At 37.1% G+C, this 25,906-nt stretch overlaps 2 protein-coding genes across 13 annotated transcripts in view; one reads left to right on the forward strand and one right to left on the reverse strand.

The window, feature by feature from the left end:
• LOC113422334 (uncharacterized) overlaps positions 1–23,747 on the forward strand; it is a 34,162-nt gene extending 10,415 nt beyond the window's left edge. For 3 of the 5 annotated variants that reach the window (XM_026683191.2, XM_087960982.1, XM_026683192.2), the window contains 3 exons: positions 1,242–1,422; positions 10,893–11,040; positions 13,573–14,493. In XM_026683191.2, coding sequence (XP_026538976.1) covers positions 1,242–1,422; positions 10,893–11,040; positions 13,573–13,862 — 619 coding nt within the window. In that variant the 3' untranslated portion in view covers positions 13,863–14,493. Of the gene's footprint in view, positions 1–1,241; positions 1,423–10,892; positions 11,041–13,572; positions 14,494–21,028 lie in introns of those variants that run through there. The other 2 variants (XM_087960983.1, XM_087960984.1) reach the window with 1 other exon arrangement.
• The window catches only part of HDAC3 (histone deacetylase 3), an 83,283-nt gene continuing 77,009 nt past the window's right edge, over positions 19,633–25,906 (reverse strand). For 2 of the 8 annotated variants that reach the window (XM_087960986.1, XM_087960989.1), the window contains exons 11-15: positions 25,483–25,572; positions 25,244–25,302; positions 21,401–21,456; positions 20,989–21,146; positions 19,633–20,737 (exon numbers count right to left, since the gene is read on the reverse strand). In XM_087960986.1, the coding sequence (XP_087817112.1) occupies positions 20,668–20,737; positions 20,989–21,146; positions 21,401–21,456; positions 25,244–25,302; positions 25,483–25,572 (433 nt within the window). In that variant the 3' untranslated portion in view covers positions 19,633–20,667. Of the gene's footprint in view, positions 20,738–20,988; positions 21,147–21,400; positions 21,481–25,243; positions 25,303–25,482; positions 25,573–25,906 lie in introns of all 8 variants that reach the window. The other 6 variants (XM_026683197.2, XM_087960987.1, XM_087960990.1 and 3 more) reach the window with 3 other exon arrangements.

The following is a 25,906-nucleotide window of genomic DNA, read 5'->3' on the forward strand; positions in this document are numbered from 1 at the left end:
ACTTTTTCTGCCCCCTCCCAGGTCTATGGTAACTTGCTCTGCTCTTTTCATTTTCTCAACCATTCACTTTAGTTCACACTGAGCTTTATTTTATTCTGAACTTGCCAACTTTTTTGAATGTGCAAAGCATTTTGGTTTTTTTTCCCTGATTCCTTGCTGATCATGTATTTCCCTACATATGTTCCATTTATTGTATGTATAGGAAAAAAGGATATCAAGAGTGAGGAAATGTTTTCTTGCAAGCTTTTAAAAAATACCTTGAGAAATATGTAGTGCTTCACATCTTGGAACAACTGAGTTGCTTGCCCCTAAAACAGATTTCAACTTCCCTGATTCCAAGTACTATTCAGTGCATAATTGCCTTTTCACCTTTGTGCACATCCTTTTTTTCCAAAGATAGCCTCTCCTGTTTCAGGTTAATCCTCAACCAAGACAGGTACCCTGCTTGCCTGCATATACCATCATCTCCCAGAATTCTGGGGCTCTTGAGAAAGAGAGTGGCACTGATATAAAAGTTTCCACTGAAAAGGACTTCTCTTGTACCCACAATCTTTCAGAGGCCATCCATGCGCCTCACTGAATTTTCCACAATGTTACTAGTGTAATTCAGGACATTTGATACAATAGCGAGAAGTGCTATCCCACAATTTTAAATATCCATTTAAAGAAGTGCTATCCCACAATTTTTAATATCCATTTAACTTCCTCTGAAACTTCTGGTCCTGGGGATTTGTGGTTCAGTATGGAATCATGGCTACACTTAGGCAAAGCAAGCTGAGATTGTTGCTTGCTAGTTGCTTTTGTGGCATGACGTTTATAAATGGCTATCCCAGAAATTCCAAGGAAAATATTTGAAACTTTCATCAACATTTTAAAATGTTAAAAATTCAATTTTGATATTGTAGATTATATTGTAGAATAATAGTAATTTAAAATAACCAATTTTCCATTACTTAGGCACATCATTATTGATGAAGCACAGAAATAAGTAAAGCCCCATTAGCCTTGTTAAAAAGTTAATAGCAATGTCCTTTTTTGTCCTTTTTCTTACAAATTTTTGTTTGATTGTTTTGGTCTTATAACTAGAGAGAAGCAAGAAGCGTACTTGAGTAGTTTTTTTCAGACTCTCAGATAATTTATTATTCTTTGATATTGTGCCTTTTTTTCAACAAGATATTTTTCTAGTTTAGACCATCATTGTCTTTTCTTTCCCCTAATAAATTGCTATGTTCTTGTCATAGGATATGCCATTGTGAAGGAGATGATGAGAGCCCATTAATTACTCCCTGTCATTGCACAGGAAGCCTTAATTTTGTCCATCAAGCTTGTCTGCAACAGTGGATCAAGAGCTCAGACACCCGTTGCTGTGAACTCTGCAAATATGAATTCATCATGGAGACCAAATTGAAACCTTTAAGAAAAGTAGGTCCTGAAATGATACTATAGAGTCAAACATAATCATGGATTTCCTCTTTAGCATTTCCTCTTTATACATTTAAAATTTAGATTATAATAGATGTAGGTACTGTTGTGAATGTTCACATTTAAAAAAAATAAACCAGTGTATTGTGAAGCAAAGTAGAACTTTAAGAGGATCTTTGTGTTAAAATAATGTTTTTGAGTCCTAAGGATATTCTTTTTTAAAACATAAATATGAGATAATAATTATCTCTTCATTTGGAAAGGTGACCCCCTGCCCCGAAGAAAGAAGCAAGCTGGGGTGACAGTAACTGTGGTAAAAGTAGTTTTGGGAGCAGTTGTATCTATTGCCTCCGATAAACAGCAATAGCTCTTAGACTTATACACTGCTCCAAAGAACTTTACAGTTTTACAGAGTCAACATATTGCCCCCAACAATCTGGGTCCTAGTTATTTTATGACTGGCCACATCATGGTTGCAGCAGTTTGTAAATTGGAAGGAGCTATTTGGGCATCAGGACCAGCCCCTGCCTAGTATAGATAATATCTGAGACATAATCTTCGAGCCCTTGCTAAGCAACAGAGAGAGCACCTGTTTTCTACAGTAGTTGTTAACATACTGTTGTAACAGCTAAGATGTTTTTCTCAGTGTTGGAATCTTCTGCTTGTAGTGAAAATCTTTTATTTCATGTCCTGAGGCAAGAATGAAAAAGGATAATTCCTAAACGCTTGTGTATGTCATCATTTCTCTACATATGATTGAATTTCTTTTTCCAAGGCTAAATGTTTTCAGTTCAACGTTTCATCATAAAATTTAGATTCTAGTTTTCTGATCACTTTCATTGTCTTTGAATTTGTTCCAGTTTGTATGAACCCCTTTTAAAAGTAGAGTGTCCAGAATTTGGTACAATACTTGCATTGGCAACTGACAGTATAGAATAATATGGACTTCTTTTCCTATCATCTGAAAACCATGCTTCTGTTTATAATAGCGTAACTTTGTGTTTATCTTGTTATTAAGTTTATACCATGACTTCCATTTAAAGACATGAGGTAACTTACACTCAATTCAGCACATTATCAAACAAAATAATCTTCATGAATTTCTTTTTCTTTCCTGTGTGTGTAATTTTTGCATTGTTTTTATAAAATTATTTTGTTTCTAATTTCTCAAGTACTCAAGATTATTTTGAATGTTGACTCTATCTTCAAGAATATAAGCTATTTTACCTATTAAATTTTATGTCATCTTCAAATTTTATAAGCATCTTTCCAAGTTAATAAGTATTGAAGAGCCCAGGAATGAATCTTGTGGTATCATATTCAAATTTCTCTCTAATTTTATTATTAATAAATTTTATTAATCATATTTTCATCATAAAAACACATTTCCACTCATTACAGCGTTCCAGTATCAGTGTTCACTCACATTGACATACTTTCTAATTACGTAGGTTGCTATCATATGTTATGTAGTTATTTCTGCATTCAACTTAAACCAAATATTTACAAGATTATAAACAATTTTTATCTCATCTTACTATAGCTCCTACATATCCTTCATCTATCAGCTTTGTGTTTACCTTCTAACCAATTGTACCATAAATTCTAAATCTCATAGTATTCAGTTTCTTCTCTATCTTTTAGTTCCATCGATAACCTATCCATCTCTGCACATTCTAAAACCTTTTTTATTATCATTACGTCAGAAGGAGTATTGTTTCCAGTTCTGGGCAAAGGCAATTTTGGCTGCAGTTATTATATGAAGTATAATGTATTAAAATTTTTACAGTTTCATCTTGATTTTTTGTTTTGTAATTCTTCTAGCCAATTCTTAATTTTGAGCCAATATTTCTTAGCTTTGAGGCAGGTCCACCACATATGGAAGAAAGTTCCTTGTTCATTGTCATTGTCTCCAACATTTTGCCAGTCTGTTAGGAAACATTTTAGCCAATCTTGCCGGGGGTAAATGCCAGCGATAAAACATTTTATACAAACTTTCTTTGTAGGCTTCTGACATTGTTAATTTGTAATTTATCTCTACATAATTTTTCCCAATTCGATATTATACCCAAAATTTTTGGCCCAGGTTATCATGGTTTCCTTAACTGATTCTTCCTCCATTTTAAATCTTAAAAGACAGTTATACATTTTGGTGATCACCCCCACCCCTGATCCCCTGTAATATTTTGTCTTAATTCCTGTTGGCCTTTATAAAAACCATATTGCTCTAAATCTTTTTTGTATCTTGTTTGGATTTGTAAATATGGCCACCAATCTATCTCTATTCCTTGTGCCTTTAACTCTTGGTTAGATTTCAGTTTCCCTTGCTCATCCAATAACTCTTTGTATCTGACTATCTTGTTTAGATCTAATACATTGGGGTACATCATTGCCTCCATAGTCAATAACCAGGTTGGAATTTTCATATAATGGTTTTTCTTAATTATCTTCCAGACAAATAACAGGGTGTCCCTTACTTGATGTCTCTGGAAATATGAATGCAACTTGTTTTTCCCCTCCCAGCATGCCAACCAAACTGCAAGTCATGACCCTCTATTGTTAGTACTCTTTTGTTGTTTAAATTTATCCAATCTTTAAGACATGTCATGGCTGCTACATAGTAGTAAAGTTCCCAATTCAGGAGCCCGAAACCTCTCCTATTCCTACTATCCTGCAAAAGTATTAATTTTATTTGGGCTTTCTTCCCTAACCAAATTGTTATTTCTTTATTTAGTTCTTCAAAAAACTTTGTTCCTAATTTTATTGGTATTGTTTGGAAGAGAAACAGGATTTTAGGTAGTATGTTCATTTTAATTGTAGCAATTCTTCCTATCAGTGAAAGTTGTAATTTCTCCCAGTTATCTAAATCCTTTTGTATTTGTTGTAATAGGGTTATAATTGTCCTCTTTTATGGAAGAACATTTTGCTGTCAGCCAAATTCCAAGGTATTTCACTTTTTTAACCATCTGAATTCCAATTTCTCCTCCAATTTCTCTTTTTGATTCACAGTGAGATTTTTAGTTGTTATCTTCATTTTATCTTTATTTATTTTAAGCCCAGCGACTTTGCCAAATTCCTCTATTTCTTGTATTAGCATGCTTCCTGTTTCTAGTGGGTCTTCTATAATAAACACCATATCGTCTGCAAATGCTTTTGTTTTATATTTTTCCTTTTTGATTCTCAATCCTTTTATTTCCTGCTTTTGCCTAATATATGTTTTGCTGACAGGATGAACAGGAGTGGAGATAGTGGGCCTCCCTGTCTTACTCCTTTGGATATATTAAATTTATCTGTCATTTCCCCATTTAGTATTATTCTTGCTGTTTGTGTAGTATATATTGCACTAATCATCCCTATAATTTTTTCTGCAAAGTTGATCATATTCAGTTGGTTGCTGAAAAATTGCCAATTTAGGTTGTCAAACCCTTTTTGCGCATCTACAGATATCAGCGCCACTTGCTTATCTGGGTGAGCCTCATAGTATTCCAACACTTCCATTATCATTCTTGTATTGTTCCTTAAATGCCTTTTCGGTACAAATCCATTTTGATCGGGATGAATAAACTCATTTAAATTTTTTAAAACTCTTTCCGCAATTATTGTGACAAATATCTTATAGTCGGCATTTCATAGTTTTTGATCTGCTGATCGTCTGCATTCTCTTAAAATAAATGTGATGTATGCCTCTGTCCAAGAATTTGGTAGTCTTGCCTGTTCTAGCGTTTCGTTATATAAATCCAACATTAAGTTCTCCAGTGGCTCCTGAATTTCTTTATACAGTTCTGCAGGAATTCCATCAGGTTCCGGTGTTTTATTGTTTTATTGTTTCTTGATTGCCTCCTTCATCTCTATTATCATGATTTTGCCATTCAACATTTCCCTTTTTATATCTGATACTGTAGGTAGGCCCCTCTCACTTTATTGCTTAATCTTTTCTTCTGGTATGTCCTCCTGACTATACAAAGTTGTAAAAAAAAATTGGGCAACAGTTTTTTTCTCTTCTATCAGATAGTGAAGAGACCCATTCTCGTCTTGCAACTTTGTATTAATTTTTTCTCTTTCTCCTTCTTCAACTTGTATGCCAGTCATCTCCCTGGTTTATTTGCTTGTTCAAAGTAGTTTTGTTTCACCAATCTGAGATTTTGTACCATTTCTTCTTGTAAGTTTAAATTTATTTTGTGTTTGACCACATCTCTCTCTCTCTTCTTTAATTTTCTCATTTTGGGGGTCTTTTTGCATTCTAAATTCCAATTCGAGTTTTTCCTGCAGTACCATTTGTTGTTTCTTCTTATCTTTGTTCCTTATCTTTTTTCCTTTGTTCTTCCATAAAATTCCTCTAATTTTATGAAGGAACAATTTGATAAGAAACAACGTTGTCAGATGAATATTAACTATGATTATTAGATATCTTTTACTCTACCAATTCTGCTTTTTATGATAACTTTAAGCAATTCTGTATTAATAAATGTATGCACATAATTTGTGAATTCTGCATTGCTATATTAAGTTATTTATTTCTAATTTGCATTTCTAAAGTTGCAACAAATCATTGGTGACTTTGGGTAATAGAGTAAATTAAAAATAAACAAGCACCAAAAGAAAAGAAAGAAGATTATACAGTAGACGATCTTTACTCCACTATAACAGCCTTGCATAGGGAACTACCCTCCCAGCTTAGTTCACAATCTAGGGAAAGATCCAGCTCTTCAAAGCACATTAAAAGACAGCAGCAGGATCAGTGTCCTTTAAATCTGTGAAGAAATGCAGAGGGGCGGCATCATGACAGAGAAGGCATGCAAGCTGAGTGCCCTCAGATGCTATTGGTTAATGAAGGGTTTAATATAATACAGAACAGTGTGTCATATCCATATCGTCAGAGTTTGCAGCAATCCAACCAGCACACAAGTAAATCAGCAGGATTCATTTAGAGAAGAAACTTGTTTATATACAATAATATAAAGTATGATGCGTGTATACAATACCCATGCAGAATCCAGAAGTCATAATCACAAAAGCAATACAAACACAGAACTTATAAAACTTAGGAACAATATAAACACAGAAGCAAAGATCCAAGGACAAACTAACTCTTGTATACAGACCAGTAACCCTAAGCCACGCCCAGTCTCCAGGCCGTCTGGCTAACAACAGGTGCTGTTTCTTAATCACCAAACAGTTCCCATTGGCTGACTTGTTGATAGACATATCCCAGCTCATAATTTCTCATGTACTGACACTCCTCCCTTTATGATTGGAATAGACATAAAATCCAATAACTTAATATTCTTCCTATGGTCCACTCCACCCAATGTTTTGGTCATTATATCTGCCAGATTGTCTTCTGAAGAACAGTGAAGCAAGCTAATTAATTTACATTTGATGGCTTCTCTGATAGTACAATACTTAATGGCCACATGCTTCTATTCTTTACTTTGTCACCTGCTGCCATTTTAATGCAAGCAGCATTATCATCAAATCCCGTAACAGCTGTACGTACCAAGTTATCTTTGAAAAAAGTTTGGTTAGAGGTATAAATTCTGCCTCCGCAGTAGAAATGGCTACAGTGTTTTCTGGACTTCCAACCAATTAAAGCCCCTCCAAACAATACCACAATTTCAGAATTAGACTTTCTTATTTTTACATCATTGGCATAATCACTGTCAACATAACATTTCAATATCAATTCTTCAGAGACCTGTATTTGAAGACCCAAGTTCACAATTCCCTTCAAATACCTGAGAATACTTTTTATATCCTGGTGCTTGACCATGTACATTTCTTCCTCTAATTCTGCATTGTGGAATGCTGTGGCAAATTTGGCAAAATGCCAAATTTTATGGCCACGTGCCGCTGCCAATGCTAGTGCCAACCTTATGCTTTTACTCTTTACGGTTGGCGTGAATACCTCATCATACTGCACATTTTTCCTCTGAAAAACCTTGTGCAACTAATCTTGCTTTATATTGTACCACATTATTGGGTAGTACTTTCTTTTTGTACACACATCCTATGGCTTTCAACCTTGTGGCAAAATCATAGATGTGAACACTTTATTTTTATTTTATTTTTTATTTTTTTGTCATTGCTTACAAGATAATAGGTATAAGTAAAAACTTAGTTATGAATACATGGATACATATAAGAAAAAATAAAAAATAAAAGAAACAATAGGACGGAGGGTAGGCACATTGGTGCGCTTATGCACGCCCCTTTATGTTCACCCATGAATTTCATTTCTTTGTCCATGGCTTCTTTCCACCTCACTTCAATTTTAGGTAATGCCAATACTTATAGTTCCTTGGCTCATAGCACACTACACACCTTTACTTCACTAGCATAATACCTGTCAGGTGGAATCCCCTTATTCCATCGCTCTGACCTGCGTGGTATTTACTGCTCCTGTGTTTCAACCCTCTCTGGCTTCATATCTGAGTCGTCATCTTCTCCTGACTCCTTTTTTAATTCTATTTCAGTTTCTCCTCCCTGAATGCTGACATCATCACTAAGTGAGTTACCTACCATCACTAAGTAGATTACTGTCACTAAGTGGATCATTCAAAAAATTGGCATCAATTCTGTTTCAATTTTGCTCCGTAAAACTAGCAGACCTTGAAATCACTATTCTTTTGCTCCCATCGCTAAAGTGATAGCTCTTTGAGCCAGGCTCATAGCCTGTAAACCTGAGTTTTCTAGCCTTTTCTCCTGATTGCTTTTGGAATATGCACCCATGCATTGCTTCCACCCTTAAATGTGCCAGATAAGGCTTTCTCTCATTTAACAATGCATATGGAGTATCATGTATTGATGAACTCCACAGCCTATTGATTAAATAATTAGCAGTCAACATGACTTCACCCCAATACAACCTGCTCAGACCAGAATCCTCCAGCAATAAGTCCTTAATTGTCTGTAGGACGCCATTCCGCCTTTCAGCTATGTCATTCTCAGCTGCTGTGTATGGATTAGTGTGTCTGTGTTTTATTCCTAACTGTCCCAACCACTGTTGAAAACTTAGCTGACATGAATTCTGAACCTCTGTCAATTTGCAGTTGACATACCTGTTGTTTATATCGCCTTTCCATGAAGCTTACCCATTGCTTTAATTTCTATAGCACCTCTATTTTACTCTTTAGTAAATAGCAGAAACCAAATCTGCTGTAGTGATCTACAATGATCAGCACACTTTGCTCCTCCCAAACTGGCTTGCATTGGCCCCACCAAATCTGCATGTACCAGCTCTAGAGCTCTTGTTGTCTGCCTTGTGCTACTCTTGCTTACTGGGAATACCTTGGACATTAATTATTTACATACTGCACAGTCCAAGTATGCCTTACACCCCTTTAAATTTAACCCTTCTGCAAACTGTTGCATCTTTTGCAAAACTCTGAAGCTGGCATGGCCAAGCTTTCTGTGCAAGAGATGAACACATGAATCATGTTGTGCAATATCTCCAATGTTTGGGCACATTGAACCTTTTGTCCCTGCAACACATAAAGATTATCCTGCTTTATGCCCTGTGCATATATACTTCTATTCCTTTTTATGAGACACTTCCCATTTATAAATGTGGCCTCAAACCCTTTTTGATCTAGACTAGAGACACTCAGTAAATTATGTTCCATTTCAGGCACACATAACATGTTACTAAACTTTTCCTTCAGACATGGAATCAACACAGTGCCTTTTGCTGACTTTAGCCTTCTGGCCATTCGCCAAGGCTACTGCATCACCTCCAGCTGGATCCATTCTGAAAAATAATTTAGAATTATTAAGAATTGTTTTACTATCCCCATTGTCTATTAACCATTTGTCTCTGCTATTGCAATAGCTAACTTTTGCAACAGCAGCTTGTCCATCTGTTGTCTTTCTTCCTTGTAAACAGTCTTTCTTCAAATGATTCTTATCACCACATATGAAACACCTTCGGTGTTGCTGTCCTTTTTCTTGCTTTTTAGAAAAACTTTGCTGCGCTGTAATACAATCTCTGCAGACATCGTTTCTGTTGCTTTGGAATGTGCAGACATATTTTGCTTTTTTCTCTCTGCTCCTTGGGTCCCCACCTCAGGAATTTATCCTCATGGCTTTTTGTAAAATGGTGCTTGTTTTCCTCAGAAAGCAAACAGGTCTTAAGGGCTTCCATTTGTAAGTCCTGTTCTGGTTTGCACTCCAAAACAGCTGGAACAATGTCCTATGTTTCATCAAGACTCTTTAACTCCAACAGCACCTTCTGAGATTCAGGAATCTGCATTCCACGCTGTTCCAACTCAATAAATAGATTCTATATGTGCAGCAAATGCTGCTCCACGCTCGCTTGTGGCTGCAGCAGGGCTCTGTATAATTGTCTTGATAATTGCACAATATTGCATTCTGATGCACTCACATGCACACTCCTCAATTTCAGCCAAACCTCATTTGCAGTCTTTAAATCAACTACAGTCAAGAATTATTCATTTTCTAAACTTAAGATGATGTAGGCCAGTGCCTTATCATGCTGCCTTTGATCTGCTGCTGCTAATGGTGCCTGGAGTGGATTAATAACATTATCCCAGAGCTCCTTAGCCTTCAGGAAGCATTCCAATTTTGCAGCCCAAACAATATAACTCTTCTGTCCCAATCGAGGCAGAGAGCTCTCCTTGAATTCAACAGCCATCCTGAAAGCTTTCTCAGTCAGCCTTGTTCTCTTTTCCTTTTAACACAGGGCGTCCTTCAACTTAATTACAGTTCCGTCTTACTGTGTGCTTTGTGTGCTCTCGGCACATAACCTGTAAGAGTTTGCAGCAATCCAACCAGCGCATGTAAATAATTCAGCAGGATTCATTTATAGAAGAAACTTATATTATTCATTTATAGAAGAAACAATAATAAAAAAGTATGATGCATGTATATAATACCCATGCAGAATCCAGAAGTCATAATCACAGAAGCAATACAAACACAGAAGCAATGTAATACTTAGGAGCAATATAAATACAGAAGAAGCAAAAATCTAAGAACAAACTAACTCTTGTATACAGACCAGTAACCCTAAGCCATGCCCAGTCTCCAAGCCGGCTCACAACAGGTGCTGTTTCTTAATCACCAAACAGTTCCCATTGTCTGACTTCTTGTTATGTCTATCCCAGCTCATAATTTCTCATATACTGACCAGAGGTGGTATTCAGCAGGTTCTGACCAATTCTGGAGAACCGGTAGCGGAAATTTTGAGTTGTTCGGAGAACTGGCAAAAACCACCTCTGACTGGAAATTTTACAGTATCCTTCCCCTGCCATGCCCACCAAGCCACGCCCACAGAACCGGTAGTAAAAAAATTTGAATCCTACCACTGATACTGACACATATGTAAGCTGTGTGTGCTTGATTGTCTGCCATCAGGGTCAAATCAATAAAACAAAGGTTTCTGACTAAACAGCAAGTATCACTTGTTTTTGAGAACCGAACTGAACATTTCTATTTTCTGGATTTCTTCTTAGTGGGAGAAACTGCAGATGACAGGCAGTGAGCAAAGAAAGATCATGTGCTCTGTAACTTTCCATATCATTGCTATTACTTGTGTGGTGTGGTCACTCTATGTCCTCATAGACCGGACTGCTGAAGAAATTAAACATGGGGAATCCACGGGTATGTTATTTTATTTTATTTCTAACGAAAGTGGGGTGTTCGAGCCATGACAAATTGCCCATAACCAGGGAAACATGTTTATATATTATGCTTTCTTATATCAAAATTGCTTTATTTTTACATTGTATTCCTTTAATGAAAATGATGTATCCCTGCTTTTTCTTGCTCTTACTGTTTTTATTTTGCCACTTAGTTTTTTTCGTTTTGAAATTATGTAGTGTTACTTTCAGTGTTAATTATCAAACTACAGGGTGACTTGCTCTTCTCCCCCTTTGCCATGGCAATTTGGACTGAAATTACTCATCTTTGGAGCAGATTAAGACAGATTAAGGAACAGCAGTTCATAAGAGAAATGTTCACCAATACTTTCAGTTTTATTGATAAAAAATAGTTACAAGCCATTTTGTCACATAAAACAAAGTTATGCATTTGGAGAGTCCTCTAAATCTGAAGTTTGCTAGATTAAAGAAGGCTGTAGTATGGTTTGATACGGTATATTCACGTGGATGTGGCTGGGTTCGATGCACCAAGTGGGCATGGCTGGGTGGGTGTGGCTGAGTGGACTCAGAACAAGTTGCCTCAGGCAACTGGATGTGGAGCCAACTCAGCACCCCACCAAAAATCACTTGAAGATGTGCTGGCAAACAGGAAGCAGGGAAGCTGCAAAATTTTAAAGACAAAGGGTGGATTCTCCCCCCCAATTTGGTAAAACATCTCTTTTTCTTTCTGCTTCCCAGGAGAGGTTCCTCTGCTAAGTTTGGCAGGAGGAGCTCAAGTACTTCTTCATGTACTATGCATAGTTAGACAATGAAATCTGGTAATATAAAATGTGGCAAAAGCCATCAGCAAACAGCCTTAAAAGAGGCTTGCCAACTTCATGTAAGATAGGTTTTGTTTATATTTGTTAGGAAGGATGATTAAACATTCAGCCATCCAGTCACTGGAGAGACAAAATGGGGTTGCCTTCTCATAGATATCAAATTCTCACTTTATCAATCAATTAGAATAGAGCTGGAAGGGACCTTGGGGGTCTTCTAGTCCAAACCTCTGCTTCAGTAGAAGACCCTATAGTATCAATTATATTACCCTATAGTACAGAGGTGGTATTCAGCAGATTCTGACCAGTTCTGGAGAACCAGTAGTGGAAATTTTGAGTCGTTCAGAGAACTGGCAAATACCACCTCTGACTGGCCCCACCCCCATCTATTCTCTGCCTCCCAAGTTGGGTCTTCTTTTGTTGCCCTGCACAGGAGAACGGAGCTGGAAAGCAGATTAGTGGGGTAGGGAGGGAATGGGATTTTGCAGTATCCTTCCCCTGCCATCCCACCAAGCCACGCCCACAGAACTGGTAGCAAAAATTTTTGAATCCCACCACTGCTGTAGTATTCTATAATGTCTGGCAGCCCATGGGCTGGATGTATCATGTGCAGGCCATGCCCACCTCGGCTCCGAAAAGGCAAAAAATGTCGCAATATGTCATGCGATCGAATTTTACACCTATGCCCTATACCAGGGGTCGCCAACCTTTTGGACCTCAGGGACCACCAAACTCATAATTTCAGATCCCAGGGACCACTAACCGGTTCTGTGGGCTTGGCCTAATTTGTGGGTGTGGCTTGGTGGTCATGTGACTGGATGGGCATGGCTTGTATGTAAATATAAATATGTAAATATTGAATTTTTTTATTAAAAAAGAGCAACTTTTACCCAAAATCAGGCAAAGCAGGCAGATTGAGTTGCTCACAGAATCACAGATTCATTCAGAGATCTATCTATCTGCCATTGGCTAGCTCAGTCTGTCACATAAAATTTGCTTGCAAGCAAACTCACAAAATTAACTCACAACACACCATATATGTAAATATTGATTTTTTTAAAATAAAAAAAGAGCAACTTTTACCCAAAATCAGACAAAGCAGGCAGGCATTGAGTTGCTCACAGAATCATTCAGAGATCTATCTATCTGCCATCGGCTACCTGAGTCTGTCACATAAAATTTGCTTGCAAGCAAACTCATAAAATTTGCTAGCAAGCAAAGTCATAAAATTAACTCACAATACACCATGTATGCAGGGGTGGGATCCGACTGGTGTAACTACCGCTTCAGTGATTTACGATTTGAAATAAAAATCAACTAATGGGCTAGGAGGGATAAATTTTAGCTCACCTACCTAAACCCATGATTTAGCTGTAACTCTCTTCCCATCTTACAACTAGCAGGTAAAAAGAGAGTTAAGTTAGGTTTGATTGGTCAAAATAAATCATAAACATGAAAACATAGTTGCTAAAAACATGAGCGTTAACATTCTCTTCAAATAATGGCAGCTGAATCAATTAATTGCAAATGAAGTACTTTTTCTTTATATACATGCATTTTCCAATACTTTTCTGTTAAATGCTTTTTTAACGCTTTTAGATCTTAATATAAATCTTTTGCTGCTCTTAGGCCGTGTAGCTTAATATTCTAGTGACTTACAGCTTTATTTAACTTTAAATACTAATTCTGAGTATTTTGAATCTTCTACACCCTAGGTATTTTAGAATGGCCATTTTGGACTAAGCTGGTAGTAGTAGCTATTGGTTTCACCGGTGGAATTCTTTTCATGTATGTTCAATGCAAAGTTTATGTACAGCTGTGGAAAAGACTTAAAGCTTATAATCGTGTAATATATGTACAGAACTGCCCAGATACAAGCAAAAGGAGCAGATTAGAAAAACCAAATGCTGAATGCTCAAGTATCCTTAGAAGCCATCATACAGAGACTACCAGTTCAAATTGCACAGAAACTGAAAATGTGAATGCTAATATTCTTCATATTTGACATGCTTTTTCTTGAAGATTTGGATCAGCATTATTTACTATTTCCAGATATTTAAGACCAAGTTTGTAGAAATATTCTTCTTTACCAAAGCATCAATCAGAAGATAAATCAGAGAAAGTCTGCTTGAATGATATATAAATGAAATTGAACATTATTTTGTCTCCATTTTAAAACAATTCCGTTTTGGTGTCTTTTTTCTATCATTCTCAAATATGTCTTGGTTACATTAAGAATTAAAGTGTCTTTTCTCTATTATATGAAACTATTAAATGAGATACAAAGGAGGAAACACATGCTTTTACATAAACATACTATTATACATACCTCTCTAGTGTACAAGGCCCCATTTACATCTCTTCATATTGTAAATAATATGTAGTTCTAGTATTGCTGTAAAGAATTTGCTTAAACTGTATCTGTGAACTGTATCACACTCAGGGTAGGGTATGTCAAAGCATGAAGCACTTTTAATTGTTCTTAAATTATAACAAAATTGAAACAATCTTAGTTCAGTGTGTTCCTTTCCTGAAATCACATTAATATATAGGCCTGACCATTTGCCTTAAAACGAGGTTTGTACTAAAAAGCTCCTCAAATGTTCTTAACTCTAACAATAAATATTTTCTTGACATTTTGTTTGTTTTCCCTTTTTAAAAAAATACTGCATATGTTGATTGTGGAACAGAAAATAATGAAATTACAAACATATTAAAAGTGATTGTATTCTCTGTGATATTAGAATAAGCTAATTGATATGATTTTAACAAGAAAGAATTTAGTGCTGCATTTTAAGCATATTTTATATATGTGTACTTATCTTCAAGTCAGCCTTGACTGCTAGTGATTGCATTGGCAACCTTTTTGGAAGTGGTTGCTCTTGCCTCATTCCTCAGGGTCTAGCTTAAAGTCATCAGCTGGTTTCTGGGCCTGAAACAGGGCTAAAATTCCAAGTCTTTATCACTACCTGGCTCTTTCTACATTGCACCTGCTTGTAATGTATTTGAAGTACAATGCTGTATCTGACATACTTCCATCTGAGAATTTAAAGCAGGTTTAACAAGAATTGGTACATTTTATCAATTCTAATTAAATGTACTTGTAAAGTTCTGCCTTGCCAGCCTTCTCAAGAAAGCAGAACTCTTGAAACAAACAGCATTTCAAAAGGAACTTTTATTGGAAGACATTGATAGCAGATAAGAGTATAGGCAGAATCTGAATTTTGCATGCTGGAGCATTAGGTCAAACTGCTCCTTTTTAGGCCCCTTCCAATGTCCAGTTCATCTTTGAGCCAATCGCAAGGTGCGAAGATGTGAGAAGATTTGGGCTGAGGTGATAACAGACAGTTCCCAGGCACAATGATCTTGCTCCTACAGTGGTGAGACAAAACAGATGGCCCAAGACACATTCTTTCTCCACTCCTAACATCCCAAAGGTAGATCAAAGCAGAGAACAAGAACAAAGGAACATCCCATGCAAGTGTACCAAGAATCCTCTCCCCTTCCTCCAGAATGGCAAGTTCCCAATAGAGATCAAGGGGACCGGACAGTGCTTTAACTGTCTTGGAATACCCAAAATGTTAATAATAAGAAATTGAAGTTTTATGGCTTTGTTTCTTTCTTTCTTGAATTTCTAGGTCACCCTAGTCCAAAACTTTTCTGAGCAGCTTCACAAATTACAAGAAACATTATGCAACATTACATAAAAATAACCATAATCTGAGGGACAATGTAACCACCAATTATATCACCCAGAAGGCCTGGAGGAAGGATTTTGGCAGAACTTTGTAAGATTGCTTGAAGGCAGACAAGGTGGGGACCATATGAATAATTAGTTAAAAAAATTAATTGGCCACTGTCTAAATGTGGACAGTTAGCTTTTTTGGCAAAAAATGGACACACACAACACATATCTTCTGCAAGATAGGTTCCAGATAGATTCTGGTCCACATTTGGTTTGATTGGACCAATTTAACCTATCCACAGTCGCTATGGAAATTCAAATTAGCAGCTGTAGCTTAAACTTGCTTGGATTGCAATCTAAATCAAAGAGAAGAACATCCAATAGCATTCTGTCTTTCACTTATAATGAGCAAGATGAACTTTCCTTCCATATCTATAGGTGGTAGAAAGATTTACAGAGCATATATAAGCAGATAATCTGGTACTGCAATGTCAGATATGCTAACTGGTGGTGAGAAAAGGCAGCACTGCAACTTGTACTTAATCTCAGACTTTTAGTAGACAAGATCTATGGTTGGTTGTAATACCTTGATTTATGACTAAAATTGGTATGGGAACTTGCTAAGCAATGCAGTTGTTAATAGTCACAGTTTATTTACAACTTTCCCCCCATAATCATTAAGCAAATTTCTGCAGCTAAGAAACGGGCTCTGTATTGACATGCACATCGCCCCCGGCCTCATTTCACTGTCAGAGATCTTCAGGAAAAGCCTCTGCAGTTGATCTGGAGCTCTGTTATTGGCTTTACCTTTTGTTTTTTTGTGATAACATATCCTGAAAGATAAACACCCATCAGAAAGCTGTAACAGAAATGCGTAAAAGAACATCAGATAATGTTCTGAGGAAAGGAAAAGGAAGCCTTGCCCTTTAAGGAAAAAGGCAAAGTTCTTTCCTTTGTGGATTCAAATTTCCCAGCTGGGAAATTTTACTGCAAAATCATTTGGTCAGCTGCATTGGAAGCCAGAATCAGTTTATTAATAGGAAGGCAAATAAGAATAAACCCTACAGCATTCCTGAGATTAACAAGTGAGTAGGAAAACCCCTTTCTTATACACTTCAGGTTCTTTGATTTGTAAGTGAGAATCTTTGAAGTTTTTTTTCCTCCAAAAGTTTTATTAATTTTTAAAAAACAAACATACAGACCAAACACAAAACATAAAACATCTTTTTTGAAAGCAGCTTGATCCCGGGTTACATCTCTTCGTACAGACATAAATTCAAATTCATGCTCACTTTTATACACCATTCCATATCTTATTACCATTCTAGATTTTCTATATAGCTTCTCCCCTCTTTTCACTCTCTTAATTCTATTTTATTTATTTCATCTCAATTTAAATCATTATACTTATATCCTTTGTCTGTCCTGTTTCAACTGTCTATTATCTTTTCTCATTAACACAAAATTTCTCCTGTAATCACTGATTGGAGTATGACGCCTTTATATCTTTCCCCTAAGTTTAACACTTAATATAATACATAACTTTCATTTGGATTCTGCTTAGTACATTCTAAAGCTACACACTATATTTTTAAAAGAAGAAAAAATTATAAATATATAGTATAATTAAAACAACAATCCATACCAGTTAAACTCTATCGTTAAAATTAATATTCATTTAAATCTTAAACATTTTACACATTCATTTTCAAATAAGTCTCATGCTTCTATGGGAACCCTTATAAATTTTGCGTAATTACTTCCCCCCCCATTCCACTTATATTTTAAAACATGTAATTAAAATGTTCCCATTCCTTTTTAATTTAATTCTCTCATATTTCATTTCATTTATTTTGTTCAAAAAAGAAAAAGATTCACTAAATTACATTGAATATTTTATCCCATTTTATAATCATATGTTATTCCAATTTTCTAACATTATTTCTAATACAAATACAACAATACAGTCTATATGTACCTTTGCAGAATCTCTTTTTCAGTTATTATTTTTACCTATTATCTCTAAATAAATCCTGTTTCTTTACATCTTGTTTCAAACCTTTGTAGCTTCTCTTCTCTTCTCTTCCTTCCTCCCTTGCTTCTTCATGCCCTTTTTACCCCCTTGTCTCTCCATCTCCATTTCCCTCTTCTGTATTCCTTTTCTGTTGCCTTCTGACATTATATCCACTTTTCACCTTATTTTTCCCTTTTTTGGTTGTTTTTTTAGGTCTTAAATTCTCCATTCTCTTTCTCCTCTTTCCCCTTTCTTCCCCAGATAAAGTTACTTGTTCATTAAAGATGGCTTCTTCTTTGTCCCAATCTTCTTGTTCTTGTAGTTTCTCATAGGTAGAAATCGCCATTTCTAAAAAGTTGAAAACAGAGCCAAAAGAGCCCTTCCCTTCTTGTTCCTCTTCTTTATATTTTTTGAATTCAATTTTCAGTTCATCCACAAGTCATGCCATTATAAAAAAAAAATTTAAACAACCACCCAAGTATTTTTAATCATTAAAATATAATTTCCAAAAGTCCCAAAGTCACCAAGCAGTCCAAATACACACAAGCTGTTCCATTTAACACTTTTCTCTTTTTTCACTTTCTCTTCCTGGGGGTTACGATTCAGTTACAAAGTTCCAATTAAAATGTATCTTTTAGAAGTCTTATTACAATTTAACTTTCGATTCTTTTAAATTCCAAGCAATCTCCTCCAGTCAAATCATACTCTTTATTCTTTTCCTCTCCCTTCCCACTTGCAGCCAAAAATTTTTTTTTTCAATGTTCAGAAATCTTTATTACCCCCTTGGCTTTAATTTTCAGTTTAATTATCTGTTGATGCCAATGCGGGTTTTTCCGATTTCTCATTCATCTGCTGTCACCGTAAGGAAGGAGAGAGAAAAAACAAAATTTCCCTTTTCACTTTCATTCGCTGCTTCTGGATCTTCCTTGGGAACAATGAATCTTTTTTGAGATTTAAATTTAAATTCCAGGATATCTTGAATATTGCTTCTTATCCCGGTCAGCCATAACTTTCACTTCTTAGCTTCCTCCTGCACATACTTTTCCGGATGAGTGCTTCTTTGTGGCGGCCATTTCTGACCGCCGCTCTGCCGCCTTCAGAAAAGGGAGTTAAGCTAGCTGAGGAGGGGAGGTGCGGACTCCCCTCAAAACCCTGCTGGGTCTCCCCTGTCTTCAGCCACCTCTACGGGGTGACTTTAGTCCCGAAGCCGGCTGGGCTCGGGGCACTCCAGCGGTGAGCGCAAGCAGAAACCGCACACGATTGTGGATTCCTGCTGCCGCCGAAGCCCAGCAAACCGGAAGTCTAATCTTTGAAGTTTTTGATTTGTGTTCGTGTGATGAGTTCCTGTCTCGAGATTGGGATCTCTTCCTGGGATCTTGGTAAGAGTAATTGTTTTATAGTCCAATCTCTGTTTTTCCCTGATCCTTTGTAGCTATCAGTTTGCACCTGGTTGCAATATCCTGAGTTTCCTGCTATGCTGTTTCTTTTCACAAGTTTTTTTATAGCTTGCCAACTATTTGATTTCTATGAGAAAGGATCTTAGCTAATGTGTGTCCCATGCAAAGGTGGGGGCTAATGAAGCTGACCCTGCTTGTGTTTTCACCTCCTTTCTTTTAGGGGAATTTTCCTTCCCCTTCTAATGTTTTAAGATTTATTTTTCTTTTCCTAAGAGAGGGGTGAATCGTAACTTCCAACAGTTTTTTTTTAATATCTGGAAACTTTGACCTGGGGCACCTTAAAAAGAACACAAGTGTTGTGTACAGCTCAGAAGTTATGCTTCTATTTAAGGCTTTTGAAAGTGCATTTTTAAGACTGCAGCCTTGCTTCAGTCTGCTGTGGAACCTCTCAATCCTCTCACGTATGAGACTATGGGAAAAGACTGGGAAAAGGAGCCTTCTGTTGCAGTGCTTTCTGAGGGAGTTTCCCAAGTTGAGTGCCAGGCTTTGCAGTCATGGCAGTGAACAAACTTTTACAATCAGTGCAATTTTAGATTCATGATGTATCTCTATAGCCTACGAAATACAAACTTTTAAGCCATGTCAGGATGAACTGGGAATGAACAAAAGAGAAGGAAGATAAGAAATATTGTGTTTAATATTTTAAACCCACCAGTAAAATATAAAAGAAGGGCAATTGCCTCTCTGTCGTTTTAACTGCAAAGAACTACTCAAAGTGTTGGCAACTATCTTCAGCACATGCAGTTTAATTAAAAAGATTTAAGCCCACATTCGATGAGGAATCAAGGTTGGGAAATCTCTCAGTTCATTCAAAGAAATACAGATATCAGGACAACGTTGAATAGGGTAAAAAGGGAGAGGGATACGTTTTTCTGTGAAAAATATCCTTATAATTTCTTTCTTTTAGAATTCAAGCATGAATACCAAAAATCAAAACATAGGGCTTTTACCAGATAGCAAAAGATGGATTCACTGAAGTTATTTTTGGTCTGGGACTCTTCCCTTTAATAATCAATCCTTCACTGAAGCAAAAACAGAAATATATCCAATAAGCTATAGACATCTGCTATAAAAGTCACAAAAAACTGCCAAATTAATTCCTCAATGGGCCTATTGCCATGCAACACATAGCATCTCCAAGTAGAAAGACTAACAAAAGGTAACTTAAAAGAATCCACATGATTGGAGTGCTACATACATGACTTCTCCACTTCTACTATGGTCAAATAAAATATCCACCAACATTATCTGATCTCTGTTTATAATTCCCATTGCTATAGAAAGCTGAAAATTTGTCCATGTAGATGCGCTTTTTACAGCAGATTTCTAATTAGGCCCTTCAGGAAAATAAAAATAAGAAAAATGGTTCAAAATACAATTGAAATCCTGTCCTTTTTTGAAGAGCAGCAGCCTTGTGAAAAGTGATGGTTGTTGCAGAATGAGAATTGAGGAGGGTCACCTAGCAACAACCTGAACCTTAAATGAACCTGAAGTGAGGAATGTTTATTCCCACCAATAATGGCTGAAGATCCGGTCAAGTAGAAACCCCCATTGCCTTCTGTGTCCAAGCAATTCTTTCTACAGAACCTATTACTTCCTTAGAGACTTATCATCCAGACAATTTCACATAGTGCAAATGTATAGGATTCAGGCCTCATATTTCAACATCACTTTCTTTATCATTATCATGATCACCATCGTAGAACTCATTGGAAGCTTCTGGCCTGCAAGATATAATAAAGTTACATAGGGTAAGGAGATAATGTAGCAAAAATTAAGGATAAATATGGAATCTGCTTATTTAAAAAAATGCAACAAGCACATGGCTCTGAAAAGGAGCACTATGGCTATTAAACATCATTCCAAGAGTCCCAATCAATACATACTGATTTCTAGGAGGTAACTGCTGGAGTTTCTCTTGAGTATCAGGTTAAAATATACAGTTTTTATTTGAGGGACAAATGTAAAAACATGCCTGCTGTAATTATCTTCTGAACTTCTCTCTTCTGGATCAGGCTCATCTGTGCGATCATAGCTCAGAAGATCAGAAGGGACATCATGGATCTGGACACTAGGTGCATGATTCAGCATCTTCAAATTCTCAAATATTGTCTGCCGTATTTGATCTAAGTACTTCACACAAAACACAAAATGCAGAAAACTCTATCAAGCCAATTACTTCAACAAACATTATCAAATTCCTGTCATCATTTTTGTGGCCATCGAAGTTAAGCATAGTAACAAAATGAATGTACTATAAGGAACAGGCTTTAGTAAACAGAAGCACTAATAATGCATCTTTTGAAACTAATAATTAAAGGAGATATTTTGGAAAGGAGACAAATAAAGGAAAGGGTCATTTTGTCCATTTAACAGGAGATACTCACCTGCCTTGAATTCTGATTTTCAATTCTAGTGCTGACATCAGGGTGGAGAGTAAAATCTGGAGCAAAGTATTCAAAATATTCTTTATGGATAAAAAAAGAGAAATGCTTCTATATATTAAAAGGAGAAATCCATATGTAGCACACATTAAAGCAGAACAACAAACAGTTGTTGAGGAAATATAGTTAATCCTCAAGTTACTAATGTAATAAAGCCTCCCAATTACATTTGTAATCCAAGGACTCGTTCGATTGAACCACGTTAAATGAATGCAATCCCTCCCTGCTTTCTGCAATGCATTTGCTAATTGAATGCATAGGTTCATAAATGGACATGAAGTATCTCAGGATGGGGAAGGGCATGCTGGGCCTGGTGCATCAGCAGGCCACTGAAGGCCTCTCCCAATCCACTGTGATACCTCATGCTCCCAATTGCTTCCCCCCGATCCTGTCCCACTGAGTGTTCATAGACTGGGGCTGCTTTGCTAACATCCCAGATTTCACTTACTCCTCCCCACTCCATTTCCCATGCCCATGGATTATTTACTTTGAATGATAGTGAAGCCGTAAGAACATGAAATCTAAAGAAAACATTTTTGCCACTTTCTGAGTAAAAAACTGGCTGTGGTCAAGTCACCGGAAGGCCACTGGGAGAAGAAAAGGCCTGGGTGGGGCCGCCACAGCCGCCTGCTTCAGGGCAGCTTCAGGGATTGAGGCAGCAGCATAGCCAATCAAGGAGGAGTTTGCTTCCTTTGTCTCATTTGGCTGAACTGCAAACTCCTCCTTGATTGGCTGTTGCCACAATCTTTGAAGCTGCTCATTCGAACTAGCCAGTCAACAGAAAGCAGGAGGCTGCTCAGCACCAGCCAGACTGGGTCCCAACAAGCCTACAGGCCTCATGGCAGAGGAGTTGAAATCAGATGGGGCAAAGTTGTTTTCCTTGAACCTCACATACTTACAGCTTCACTGGCTTCTGAATAAATAAAAGACTTTGGCTTTGTCATGGGCCAGACTCTGGAGCCCTTCAAAAAGTAAATAGAGATGGAGACCCGGTGGGGCAGGATAGTGGGGGGGAAATAGGCAGGAGGTATGTTGTGATGACCCAGGTTGTCCTTTAATGCCTCCAACTTGGCCCCACTGTTCAATAATTCTCAGCTGGAGATAAAACGTATTCAAAAATAGTCTTCAAAAGAAAGCAATACAGTCCGAACTTAATGAGCAGATAGAGGTGAAATAAAAAACTAAAACAAACTATAATGAAGGAAATTCCACAACAGTAATAAGTAATTACCAACTGCAAGGAGATAACAAGACACAGTGGGTTGGAAGGATGCCAACTAAGATAATTTCAGACTAAGATAAAACACGCTTTGCTTCTGGCAACGCTGTGATTTAACCCTCTCTCTTATATACTATTCTCCCCAGCTGCAACCAATGAGGAGGATCATGGCTGCTTCCTCTCTCATAAGCCAAGTTGTTGCCTTCTCCGTCCCTCCCTGCATGTCCTAAGATGAAGAGAGGATGGACCTGGTTCTTCCTCTGACTGCCCAGCCGGCCTCTGCCCTTCCCCAACCTCCTCCACAACCTCCGGAGCCACACCTCCACTCCCTGTTGGCTGTTCCTCCTCTCCCTCAGAGTCTGACTTTAACAAGGGCATGACACATGTTGTAGCATCTCTGCAGTTGGTGGTAAGAGTGAATGACCACTGTGCTGAAGTGTTTTTCCAGTGAGGCTGGTTTATCAGGACAACCTGGTCTACCCAAATATGGGACGGAGCATACAGCTTCCACTTTTGCTTTTCAACTGCAATCCAGGAGTCTTCGCAGTCAGTCGCTTTTGCAACAAACTATTTTTGTACTGAATTTATATTTTAGTGACAAAGAAACTAGTATAGATCTATTTCAAGCTATTTAGCTCTCGTCAGCTAGTCATACCCTTTCTAGGATTCGAACCTGGACAACTTGCATATTAGGTAGATATATTAAGTAGAAAGCAGAAGCAGTATGCTCTGTCCCATATTTGGGTAGACCGGGTTGCTCTGATAGACTGGTCTCAGCGGAAAAATACTTAATCTCTCCCCTGGAATAGCCAACAAAGTGAAGAGAGCCCATGGTTTAGAAGTTAATACATCTAGCTAATATGCAAGTAGCCTGGGTTCAAATCTCAATGTGATGACCCGACGTGTACCACAAATATAACAAAAACCAAAACGTAAATAAAGGTCTTTTAATGCCTTCAGCTTGGCTTCACTGTTCAATTGTTCACAGTTGGAGTTTAAACTATTTTCAAAATAACATTCCAAATGAAAGAAATATAGTTCAAACTCAAATAGCAGATAACGAAGCAAAAACCAAAAACAAACCGCACTGAAGAAAGTTCCACAACAGACCAGAATAATTAATTACAAACTTCAAGAAGATAACCAGGTACAGTCTGTTGCAAGAACGCCAACCAAGGTAAACCTCATCCAGGAAAAAACACACTTGTCTCCAGCGTTTGCTAGCACGCAGGTCCAAACTCTTATGCAGATCTCGCACCTGCAACCCATGAAGAGGATCATGGCCCTCTTCTCCCGAGTAGATCACATTTTTCCCTGTTCCTCTCCTCCCTGCGTGCCCTAGGATGGATAGGGGATGGCCCTGGGTCCTCCTCTGACTGCTCAGCCGGCCTCTGCCCTTCCTCAGCCTCTTCCACAACCTCTGGAGCCACACTTCCACTCCCTGTTGGCTGTTCCTCCTCTCCCTCAGAGTCAGTCTCCACCAGGGGCATGACACCCAGAAAGGATATGGCTACTGACAAGAGCTAAGTAGCTTGAAATACAGCTATACTAGTCTCCCCTTATTTCTTTGTCAGTAAAATATAAATTCAACCACTGTGGTGCTGCAACATGCATTACTTCACGACTGGGTTGTAAATACTTTTTTTTTTTGGGGGGGGGGGGTTTTCCTAATTTTGAGCGGTTGCTAATTGAACTATCATAACTCAAGGATTATCTGTAATACAATCTTAACTTTTTCACTCTTTTGTCTGAGACATATCATAAAGTGTAAACACAAGACTTCTGTCTTAGATAGAAGGTTGAATTAGAAGACCTCCAAGGTCCCTTCCAACCCTATGATTTTATCTGCTAAAATCTCCTCACAACTGGCTACAGTTAGAAAAGAAAAGAAAATTTCCCTGATGCTTTTTATTCTTAGTGTCAGCTGCATATCTGGCTTCATCTAGCATATTAACATGCAGTTTTTCCCCGACTGGGTACCCAGGATCTTCAACATTAACAAATCATTGCTGATACATGAGTAAAGAGACCATTTTTCAGATAATGTGACTGTAAGTTATTTTTAGAAGTCTAAAAAATGAAAGTAGCCCCTTTAATATAGGTCCAGTATTTGCTTAGCAGTCAGCAAAAGGCAGTGCATTAATGTTAAAATTTCTGTTTTGTTAAAGATTTACTGATGTACCTAAATTTATTTTAAAGGCAACACTGGCTATGCTATTTCAGTACAATATTCAAACATTCTGCTTTAATGAACCAATATTTCATAAACATAATAAACCAATAAAGTGCTTCTGGGAAATTACACTAAACATAGTATGGAGGAAGAATTTTTTACATTTCTCAATTGTGTTATGAAATTGTTCACCTTTGAACTGATGATAAATGAGACATTATTATAACTGCATAGTATGCATAAAGTATAAACTACTGCACAAATATAGAAAAGTTACTGTGTGTTATATACTAAAATATAATAAAATTTATAGTATAGTATTCTTTATATATCTAGCTAAGAAAAGGTTAAACAAATGATTGTTTATATTTTAACACAGAATAACCTGACTTACCACTATATGGAAGCTCCTCACTAATTGCTTCATCTACAAGCAATGATGTTTCATAAGTCCTGAAAGGAAAGGCAGACCATATCCATCAAGGACACATATCTATTCCATTTACTTACTTACAAATTTATTACATTTATTGGCTGCCCATCTTACCATAGGGTAACTGGGCAACTTACAATAACTTGTAGCCATGAAAGATGACTATCTCCAGCCTATCTCAATGCTCTTACAATACTCACCAGCATCGGGCCACGTTGCGAACTGTATAACCACCGCCTCCTAATACCAGAAGGGGAATGTTGAAACTTTTTACATATTCCACACACTCCCTGGAATCCAAAATTAGAATGTTTATATTGGCATATACACACAAATAAAAATTGTGTATGTGTGAGTGCGTGTGTAAATCTAGACATTTACTGCAAATGAATGCTGTTAAAATTATTCCAAAAGTTGTTATGAAAGCTGGGAAATTGCTAAGCTATTAGGGGATTGCCAAACCCAACCTCCCTCAACATTTGAAAAATACCTTATTAATTTAGAGAAAATCCATTGGGGTCTATGCAGAAGAAAAGGGCAGAGAGCAGAATAATTAGATTCAAAGATAGAAGGTGGTTGAGAGAGCCATCCTTTTTCTGATGCTTGCTTTTCTGTCTCCAAAGC

The sequence above is a fragment of the Notechis scutatus genome, chromosome 3, assembly GCF_049901735.1.
Source record: "Notechis scutatus isolate UNSWTSFEM ecotype Mainland chromosome 3, rNotScu1.2, whole genome shotgun sequence".
Taxonomy (NCBI): Eukaryota; Metazoa; Chordata; class Lepidosauria; order Squamata; family Elapidae; genus Notechis; species Notechis scutatus.